We start from the raw sequence: 11,396 nt of genomic DNA, 5'->3' as shown, positions 1-11,396 counted from the left end.
AAATTGTTCTATGGATTTTCTCTGCAGTTTTTGCATTTATACTTCATACTCTGATAACCTCTGCATACCTTAAATACTCACAAGTTCACGCGCAATTTTCTTTTAGGTCTGATTTCAGAGTGAGGACAATATTCTCCAAACCCATGACGATGGTCGATCAAGACGACTACAAGTATTTGAGGAAACACCCAAACTTCCCCTCGTGGAAGGAAACGTTTGTACTCACAATGTCTAGAGCAACCGCTTTGAAATAAGATATGGCCAGTATTCACGCCCCGGTAAACCTTTTTTCTTTTTTGTCTACTCAAAATTGGCTACGTTGAGGAACCAACAAGTACTCTTACAAACTCTGCCAAACAGACAAAGGCTTGAAGTTTACAGATGTTGATCAGGAGACCAGTGCACCCAAATATAGTGTTATTTAGAAAAAAAAGAAAAACTCAATTGTTTTCCAGAAAAGAGACGGCAATTCAAAAAAACAAACAAATGACGATGATTGGCTTAAACGAACGAAACTATATTTTGTATGCAAAATTTTCCTGTAGGGTCCTGTAGTGTCATATATTTGAACATATTTTTTATTATTCACAATGAGGAAGGAAAAGCAGATAGAACTAGAATAACGTAAGAATTGCGATAAAAATTTCTATAGGCCGAGAAAGAAACTGGGAACTGATAAAATTTTTTATTTCAGTTGACTATAGATATGCTACTAATGAAGAAAACAGGCACTGATAGAGAATTAAAGGAGAAGGATACTACTCAATTTTGCCTTCAACGTAACTCCACATTTTCTTATTTAACTCTGACAAAATTATTTGACTACTTAGTCTCTCTTTGTAATTGCTAAATACTGTAAAGGGAATCATCCCTTATACTCTTTTGAGTAAATTGTATTGCCCCATCTTAACATCTCTTTAATTGCAGTCTGAAGAAATAAAAGAAGCACGATCGCCGGCCCATGCATCCAATTGCAGGCCTTACTTATTATTGTATTAACATAATACTCGCAACAATAAATTCCTTCTTAGCGACTTCAAATTGATAGCCCCTACATATGATGCCTATACGGAATATGCCTAATATCAGCAACAGTAATTAACAACGAGTAATTACCAAAAGTAGACAGAGGTGCCGTGAATAATAGCCGAAAGGAAAATTATCCGAATGGAGTATTAGCCGAAAAAGAGATATTGACCAATCAAATTTGAAAAGGAGATGTTGACCAATCAGATTTGAGAACGCGCAAATGTTATTGTGAGAACAACAAGTCGTGATAATTTGCTCGGTTGTGATAGATTCATATCAACTCCCATAGGCTACAACTCCCAGAGGCATTGCCGTGGCCCGCGAGGCGGCATGGCCAAATGCGATAATTTCATGTGTAAGCGAGTTAGATAATTGCGCGTCCCACCTAGGTTTGCTCACCGCAATTACCTCTTGTAATTAGTTCTTCTACTTTTCCTTCTTTGAACTTTTTCAGCTAATTTTCACGTCGGCTAATATTCCGGACAACGTAGACAGAATAGGTGCACTGCATATATGGTTATCACAAAGTTAATTTAATTGATATTTGAATGTAGGTATCTTTAACTGTTGACTATTTAATGAGACCACGGGTTGAACTATGAGTTTATACAATTGCTGTGGCAATTAGCGCCGTTGCTTAAGAAACCTCTGGTACAGAACAGTAATATAGACGAAAAGATATTTGTTGCATGTTAGCTGAAAACGTATTCTGGTCTGTTTTTTCTGAAGAAGGTCAATCAATGCCCTTTAATCAGGAGATTATTTGGGTAAAGTAGAAATTTGTCGCATGTTCAATTGGATGATTATTTCATTCAAAAACTCAACCTTTTGAAAGCCACTCACAGCTTCATCGAATTGATTAACCAACCATTGGGGGTCAAATGAAAAACTTGTTAGATAATCTCAGTGTGACTGTTGTATGTTGTAAGCTGCATATCGCTGGTGTTGCTTTTAGTTTTGTATTAGCATCGTTTAACTGTTCGGATATAGACTATTTGATCTAATTATGTAGAGTTTAATTCTTTATAGATAATTTATATTTTCTAACTGCCGCTTTTTACCAGAACAAAGTATCGTTGAATTGGATTAATTGAATGTGTTTCGAAGGAATTTATATCTTGATAGTTTTTCTGTGACGCAGTTGTGTTATGGTATTTAATACATTTCAGGTGCTCGCATGAGTGTTTCCAAAGTGAGGTAATCAAAACGTCTCTTTTGGAGATGTTTTATTACCGCTTTCTTCCACCAAGGCAAAAAGGTCGACTTCTGCTGCACTGCAACGAATTCTACCCCATTCTCTTCTTTCTTTCTCTTTAATTAATTCGCTTAACTGAGATCTGATCCTAAAACGGCATTCAATTTGTAATATCTTTATTAACAGCTTATTTTTCCTAATTCTCATTCAAATATTATACCCAAATCAGTCCGAGCCAGCCCACACAATCTGTTATTGACATACAATACATTTGGGTATTGTTATCAGCGAGCCAAAACACAATGAACAGCATTATTTTGCCTTCGGCGCCTCGCCCGTCCTCTGGAACCTACATGACTATTAACCCCTTAACTGTCCTATGTCTTCTGGATAATGGCCTGGTTGTAGAAGTGGAGATAACTCCCAACACGACATTCTCAGATCTCTACAGGGACACGATGACTTTAGCTAAACAGTCTCCTCTCTACTCCTCAGCACAATTTGAGAATGTAGAGTTCACTATGCTTTATTACACACAATCGGGTGAGGAGAAACACGGGCTGGGTAGTGAAACTTTATTGTCCACCTTAGACGGAGAGAATGTTGGACCGCTCCTGAACGTGATCAAGTTTGAGAAACGATCGTCGAGGTTGGTGATCAACTGCACTTTTGAAACTTCATGACTGAATTCTTGCGTTTTGACTGAATGCTCTATTAATAGCCGCGAAGCGATAGCTGAGGCTATTATTGGCCTTCTCTTGTTTTTTAACGACTCGAAGAGGAGTATTGGTTTTCTCTCGCGTCTTTTTTTTACAGGAAGTAGATTTGTTCACGCGGCATTTTGACCTAAAAGCGAAAGTGAGAAAAGCTGTCTTGGTGAACAGATTTTCGCTAAGCGAGAGAAGTTTTTTGATCATGCGCTGCGTTTAGTGAATGACTTTTTGACTTTGAAAAGTAGTTTTGAGTTAATGGCACATATAGATAACCGTTTTTAGCCGATTTTTTCTTTTTTTTTGCTTTTATTTTGGTGTCTTGTAGAAATAAAGTTAGTTCGATACTATATTGAAATGTCAATCTAGGAAATTGATGCCACAGTGTTTTGCAGAGCCTGAAAATGCGTTTCAAGTTGAAAATTGGCACATGTTTTTTGATTTTTTAGTTAATTTTTGGCTTTTTTTCTATTAATTTCTTCATTTTTGGATCTTTTAACAATTTTTTGTCAAAAATCACTTAATAAGGCAACTTCTCTTTGATAATTCATATACTCAGCGCCTCTTTCTACCTCGATGTAATTTTGTTTTATAAAATTGTTCATATGCTGATCCGATTTTGGTAGTTTTTTCCGATTTTCGCCAGTTTTTTTGTATTTTGGTTGTAATTGCTAGAAAGTCTTTTTGTGCAACATGGGGGACTTTAATTTCGTTTCGATAAAAATTCAATCATTTTTTGGCGTTAAGTTTTTGAAAAACAGTTAAAAGTTTTTCATAAATGCAGTCTGAAAAGTTTTTTGACCATTTTTTTTGCAAAATGTTTCAATGTTTCGTATTTATGAATTCTGCTTTTTCCTATTTTTTGTTCTCTTCAGGAGGATAGATCTTTGTATCGGATGACTAGTTATCTTTTCTATGTCTTGAATGCTGAACAATGAAACGTATTCGTTTTTCTTGAATTTTTTGAATTGATTTTTAAATTTCGAAAATCAAAAATGTCTTTTTGTTACGGTGTTCCTTACATTGTGCCCATATTCTTCACATTCTAGTTAGTATCTTTCTAGCTTTGTCCTGGCACTTACATTTATTTTCGGCATATTGATTGTTTCAGTTGTTAAAAATGAATGATTTCAGCTTTTTCTTAGATTTTCGACATTTCTTTGGTTTGCAATTGATTTCATTCAACATATGGCAGTACTGAAAGTTTGATAGCAAGCCTTTTCCAAAATTTCCACTCATGATTTTTTACTGCAACTTTCTTCCGGCTTTGGTATTAACTTAAACGATTTTTTGCCTTTGAATATTCTTCTGCTGCTTATGTCTTTTCTATGATCAATTTAGTTTTTGAATTGGTATGAAATGATGTTGTCTAGGATATGTACGACGAGGAACAAGTGTGTTTTTTTTGTCTTAATTGCAGTGATTAGAAGTGTAATTATAGGTGTTTTCTGATTCTTAAATTTGAGCTTTCTGTTTTGAAAAGGTTTAACTTAGTTTCTAACATCTTGCGTTTTCGTTTGCGATCGTTTCAATATTAGAATCATGAATTATTGGAGGGCAATTGATAACCTTGTCAGTTTTTTCAGACTATCATATTTTTGACCGCCTTTATTATTTCGGTTTTTTAACGTTACCAAACGTTTTCAATAATATAAAATTTTGCTGCATTTTGTTTCTATTGGTGACAGTGGTTTAAGTTTCACCAATTTTTAGAGCAGACCTGGAGAGGTAGTGAGTAAATGGTTTGATACAGAAGGTAGTGGCTTCCGCTGCAATTACTGTTTTCTTAGTGAAGTTTTGACGCTTCGAGTCGCTTCCGGTATTCTTCCGGCTATGTTTATTTATTTCGTCGTCACGATTTTTGTTACGGCCATATGACGTCGCAACTACTTCAAATCTGCTTTTTGTTCATTCGTTCATGCAATTTCAACTGAATTGCGTGCGTGACGTCATTTTTCACTCAGGTGAAGCTAGTTTTTTTATTCATTCGCGTGATTGAATTTTTGGTCTTACGTGACTTACCTCACCTTTAAAAATGACTTCCTCACTATGAAATTGACTTTTCTTTGCGTTAGTTCAAGGAGATAAGGTCAAATGAGTGCTTGTCACTCTAATTGAAGGTTATTTAAGATCAGCTAATAGAAACAGCAGTAAGTTATACAGATTCTTAATCAAAATTTAACATCACAGTCCCTAATGAAAAGAATAAGTTTCTTTTTTGGTCCATCTTTTTTTACCTTTTTTTGAGATTACAGATCTATGAAGCTATTGCGGCTATTTGCTGGCATTTTGCCAGCTATGTTTAATGAAGTCTTTGACCTCAAGCATGTATCATAGATGGAAATTTGGATTTCACACAGGGATCATTTATGATTTCTTTGGTTTCATAGTAAGATCGTACTAAGAAATCGAGTATAGGCATTACGAATTTATATATGATCCGTGAATGAAATCAATTAAATTTCAACCTGGGTAGTTGTAAGTCGTTTTTGGAATGAGAGGTTAAACATGAAGAAAAAGCGTTTTCTATGCTGAATGTTTCCGTGTGGGTAGATGGATTAACTTTACTTCTCAATTTCAGTTTAAAATTTCCTCTGGAGATGATTAAGCATCATGAATATTTGTTCCATTGCTTAATTTCCAACCTCACACAGTGTTCAACATCGATTCAAAATGCTTTTTGAATTTGGGTGATCAAAATCCTTGTTAATTTCACAGTTATTTTGATTCAAAGTTAAAATTAGTTGAATAAATGATGTGATCAACTTCAATATGTTCATACTGTCGTAACCAGAACAATGTATGATTTTAAAATTAAACGTAAGTTTCAATTAGGAATGACGAGTACACTCGAATGGCGTCAATTCTGCACTGTGACGTAGAAGACATTCAGTCCCTGATGCAATTGCAGGACAAGAATGACCGGAAGGAGATAGAGAACGAAGTGCATCACTTCAGACGCACATCCCACATACTAGCATTCGACTCTGTCCTCAAGAGGATAGAGACGGTCAAGGCTGAGAAGGTGGATGCATACAAACATCTCGTTTTCCTGAGGACTGTCTGTCCATTCCAGCTACCTTCCAAAATACCCAAACTGGTTCGAGCTTAACTTCTATCATTTTATATAACCGCAAAGCGATAGCTGGGGCTATGATTGGCCTTCTCTGTGTTTTTTTACAATTCAAAGAATTTGAATTTTATTGCGGCGCTATTTTAAAAGATATGTTCACAGATTTTCAGGATTTGTCAAGTGATGATTTTGGTCACGAAGAAACACGAAGTAGATCGAAAAAGCGAGTGGTATTGTGGCGTACATTGTTCTCACTCCAATTTCAAATTACACACACTGACAACAGTAAACGCACAAAATATGGTAAATTGCCTGTTTTTGAAGTCAATTTTACTCAGCATAAATTTGGTCTACTTGTTCCTAAAATTAAAGAGGCATGAGCAAGTTTAACAGATTTCACGTGGGATTCAAATTACAGCTGCTTATGGGAAACTTCTATCTGAGTTTTTCCGTAAGTAAGCTTGTCAGTTTATCCAAAAATAGATCTATTAATTTTTTGATGATTATGCGTCGATTGACATAAAAATCAAAAGAGACGGCCAAAGTTATGTTGACTAAAATTGCTTTCAAAAAGAGGCAATTTACCATGTAAAACTGCATTTTGTGCACTTAATTTTGTCAGTGGACGTAGAGTGAGAATACGGTGTAAAAATAAAATTTAGGTTCCCCGATTGTGGTTATTTAATAGCCACAAAGCAATAGCTGAGGCTATCGTTTTTCTTTTTTTGAAGTGACATCATAGCCACGTTAAACTTTAAATCTGCTTTTTAATCATTCGATCATGCAATTTTAACTGAATTGCGTGCGTGACGTCGTTTTTCGCTCTTTTTGGAGCGAGTTTTTGGTTCGGACTTTATCAAAAGATTATTAATCAAAATACAACATCTCAGCAAATAAAAAATTATTTATCTTTTTGAGATTGCAGATCGACGAAGCTATTGCGGCTATTTACGGGCAATCTGCTGGCTATGTTTGCTTACACGTGGCAATTTGAATTGTTTACACGTGGCAGGTTAGTGAGTGCCACTCAATTGAAGGTTATTTGAGAGCAGCAATAAGTTAAAACGATAGCAAAAATTTTCGTTTTGTCTGTTTATTTTACTCTTTTTGAGACTGCAGAACTAGGAGGCTACTGCTGCGGCTATTTTCTAGCAATTTGGCAGCTATGTTTTTCATTTCTAGGTCTCTGTTTAGTTTTTTCAATGTAAAGTCTTTGAATTGTATTTTAAGAGTTGTCCTGCTATGTTTTTATTTCGTCTTTATCTATTTCCTGTTTCAAGTTTAGTCTTTTTGCTTCTACTGTTCCGCAGCTGAGCTTGTTTTGTGTGACTTCTTTAGCTACCGCATTCTGTGTGAGTTTTAGGTCAATCGTGTGATGAATGAAATGTTTGAACATATTTTACGTACTCAACCAAAAATTGATTTCTGCTTTTACTTTTTCTATCTAAATTGAGAAAGTAATTTCTAATTGCAGTTCAGTGGAGGTCACTCGAGCTAGAAAGTTGTCACGCTTTCTTAGTTGAAAGGTTAGTTTTTTATTTGATCTGAAGATGTGATGGAATTTGAAATCTGAAAATGTGATGGAATTTGAAATCGGCTATTTCATGGCTATTTTCCGGCAGTCGACTAGCGGCCAATATTCAATTAAAGGTATTGATTTCGGGAGTATTAATGCAGTTTAGAAAAAATGGTTTCATCATCTTCATTTATCAGCTTTCAACTTTTTTGTTAATGAATTTTTTGATATGTTAACATGCATGGCCTGATATTTACGTTGAATGTTTATCTGGTCGAAGTTACTTTTTTGTTGCTGAAAAGAAATGTCCGGATGTTTTCAACAACAGATACTTCGAACTGAGGTAGGACCTTATAACCAAGATTACGCCACCAATCAACATTCATATCATACTGAAATTTTACCTCTCAAATTTTTCCTGGAAAAGTAAAAGATTCCGTTTTCAACTTCTCATAGCTCAAGATTTCATAAGCTGAAGATTGATTTACAAACTCAGCGAAAGCAGTTTATGGATTTTTTCTAGCACACAACCCGAAATTTACTCAAATTGCCTTATTAATAGCCACCCTCATCTTCTCAGCCGGCTATTATAGCGCTCCTATTTTTTTTACGACTCGAAGAGGAGTATTGGAGAAGTCCTTTCTTTAATCAATTTTATTGGAGTGATTTTTTAAGCGGGAAATGAAACGCGTGAAAAAATTTGGAGTGATTTTGGGGCTGAACAAAAGTTGAGAGCGGAGCGAAAAGAGAGTGGTTTTTGTTCATACCGCTGTTTTTGAGAGAGCGAGAAATTGATGTGTGAAAAAATTTTCTCTAAGCGAGCGGAATTTTTTGTTCACGTGCGGCTTTTAGTAGTAATATAGTGAGCTACACTCCCCGGGGTGGGTGAGGTCCCCCATGTATTAAGATAGGGTATAGTGTATTTTCCGGGATTTGGGCCCTCCCTAACGTATTAAGATAGGGAATGAATTAGCATGTATTAAGATTAGGTATAGCGGGGTTAATGTATTAAGATAGGGTATAGCCGCCATGTATTAGTTATAGCCGGCGACATGTATTAAGATTATGCGCCGACATGTATTAAGATTAGTAATAGCCGCCGACATGTATTAAGATTAGTAATAGCCGCCGACATGTATTAAGATTAGTAATAGCCGCCGACATGTATTAAGATTAGTAATAGCCGCCGACATGTATTAAGATTAGTAATAGCCGCCGACATGTATTGAGATTAGTTATAGCCGCGGACATGTATTGATTAGGTGCCGCCATGTATTAAGATAGGGTATAGGTTTTGTGTATGTATTTGTGCATGTACATTTTCTAGTAGTATAGTCGGTGCAAATGTGGGGGGTAGGTTCGGAGACGCTCCTGATAGGCTGAAATTTTGAGGGGAAAATATTAATGTTTGTGTAGTTATTAAGTGATTACGTGAGAACAATAGAATTGGCGTGGGTAATTAATTGCTGTAATTATGTGAGGGGTAATTATGTGACAGGTTGAATTTTGTTTACAAATTTTATGTTATTAAATTGTGAAATTAATTGGTGGGGGTTTTCAATTACCCTAGTTATCTGAGGGGTAATTATGTGACATGTTGAATTTTTGTTTACAAATTTTAGGTCAATTGCAAAGATTGTTCCCCTAATTGTTTGAATCAATTGTGTAACAAATGTCTTTTGCGCGCTCATTAATTGGAAAAAGTCAAGATAGCAAGAGGTAGTTTTGATCTACCGTCCTCTGGGTTATGGGCCCAGCGCGCTCCCACTGCGCCATCTTGCTAATTACATGCATATATGCATTATTTTTTGTACATTATTTGAAAAAAGATGTTAAATAAAAGAAAAAAATGAATTAAAATAGTATAAAATGACAGACACAGTACAAATTATGAGCATCAAAATACAAAATTACTCAATCATTTACAATAAATTGTATAAAATTCAATGAACATCAAGGTACACTTAGCCGAGTGGTTAATAAAGTTCGATAAAAAAAGTTTAGAAAACTCACGAGAAACAGTTACGAGAAACATATACTATCGACTTTATTAACTTCAGCTTACTAAATACCAAAATGAACACTACTACATATAGTTACTTATAAAATTTAACACGTGTACATCATGAATATTGTTCAAGTTGGTTTGGAAAAACTTAAATAGTTGAAATGCTGCAAAAATTGCGTAGAATCCACACAAATTTTGCATCTTCTGAAGTGGTCGATGTATTATTTTTTGGTACTTTTTACCTAAAAATTTGTAATGTGTTACTGATCGAGCCAGAGAATCCGCATAATAGTAACTTCTGTTGAGTCGAGCAATCAATATCCAATGTTCACCGACTTCTTTACTCGAAGCAGTGTTAATGATTGCAAAGCTGAATTTGGGTAAATTTGGAATGAAATCTGCTGGAAATGATCCAATGTATTTGAATTTTAGCTCAGGAATGCGTTCAATAATTTGTTGAAGAGATTGATTATCCATGACAAATAATCTTCTGTTTCAATTCGCAAGCTCCGTTTGAACAGGGATTTCTCACATTACAATCAAGTTGAAATGATTCGTTCTTTTCAATAAAGCAACAATCTTTAGATTGGGGAATTTTACGTATCAGACCTCCTGTAGATTCACTTACTCTGTCTTCACTATTACCTGTGACATCGGGATGAAAGATAATAATGATGATTAAAAGTCCCAGGAATACTGCACAAATAAGGTATACATATAAGTTTGGAGTAGGTCTACCCCAATTTTCATCCATTCCCTATCTTGATATTATAGTGTGGAAAGGGTTGCAACTGGGCGATGAAAGTACATATCCAACAAATGTTCCAACGCAGAAGGCAATAATATAAAAACCATAAAAAATTGAGAAGAAAATTAAAAAATCTTGATTAATGCAGAGTTCTTCAGACATTCTTAGCAACTGTTCCAAACTGATCAATTTTAACTGTTGAGATTCGTTCTCCGAGAACAATTAACTCGGTAACATTGGTTAGCGGACGTTCAAAGAACATTTCTAAACGAAGACTTTCCCCACTGAGTTCAGGATAATGAACATTTTCACCAGCATCTTGAAGTGATGTGAGATCGAATACAAGCACATAATGATCTGTGAAGAAATCATTCGGTAACGCAGGAATTTCTTCGTTGAAGTTCATTGCCTTCATTGTTGTAACATAAGCTCTACAATTGTTGGTTGTATCAATTGAGACAACAGCTCTCCCCCCTCGAACAATTCTCAGCTCCCGCAGTCCAAACTTTCGATAATGAAAAGGATTTTCTTGAAAATGTCCGGTGAATGCTGAATTAGTGTTCATTGCTATTGCAATTCGTCTGATTGGGGCATTATTGAAAACATTTTCCTGAATAAATTGATTTTGTCCAGAAGGAATAATAAATGTTCGCGCAATTGTCTCCATAAAATTATAGCAAGCTGGTTGATGTGTTAGTTGATACTTGATTGTCTGGTGATAGACCTCATTAACGACAACACGTCTCGTAAAAAGTGAACAGTCAAGAACTCTAAGGGAAACATGTGGATTGTAGGAAATCATGTAAAAATTTGGTCTCGCTCGAATCAATTTGAGTCTAATTTTTGTATTTGGAAGTAATATTTTTTCACATTGAAATAGGTCGATTGCAAGTTTACCATATAAGGTAACCCCATCTTTCAACAAAAGCTCTTCTTCCCTATCTATGAACGGACTTTTTTCATAATCACTAGGATCTTTCTCAAATTCGTATCCATGACAAGCCAAAATTCCTTCATTATTCATTGTAGAAGCATTGAATTCATTGGATATCAGAGCTTTGTGGCCATAGAGTCCGTTAGAGTTGTACACTTGTTGATTGTTTAAATACACTTCGCA

General features: G+C 35.3%; 1 protein-coding gene and 1 non-coding gene across 2 annotated transcripts; one reads left to right on the top strand and one right to left on the bottom strand.

The window, feature by feature from the left end:
- Positions 1 to 2,181: 2,181 nt before the first annotated feature.
- LOC142358178 (uncharacterized) lies at positions 2,182 to 6,118 on the top strand. Its single transcript, XM_075409637.1, has 2 exons — positions 2,182 to 2,873; positions 5,770 to 6,118. Exons 1-2 carry the CDS (start codon positions 2,527 to 2,529, stop codon positions 6,044 to 6,046), a joined length of 624 nt encoding a protein of 207 aa, XP_075265752.1. The 5' UTR covers positions 2,182 to 2,526; the 3' UTR covers positions 6,047 to 6,118.
- A 3,115-nt stretch (positions 6,119 to 9,233) lies between these two features.
- Trnam-cau (transfer RNA methionine (anticodon CAU)) lies at positions 9,234 to 9,305 on the bottom strand. The gene has a single exon. It is a non-coding gene; the product is annotated as a tRNA-Met (tRNA).
- Between the last annotated feature and the right edge of the window lie 2,091 nt (positions 9,306 to 11,396).

Source organism: Convolutriloba macropyga, unplaced genomic scaffold (genome assembly GCF_964194025.1).
Source record: "Convolutriloba macropyga unplaced genomic scaffold, txConMacr16.3 SCAFFOLD_499, whole genome shotgun sequence".
NCBI lineage: Eukaryota > Metazoa > Xenacoelomorpha > Acoela > Convolutidae > Convolutriloba > Convolutriloba macropyga.
This window is presented reverse-complemented; position numbering and strand designations above follow the sequence as displayed.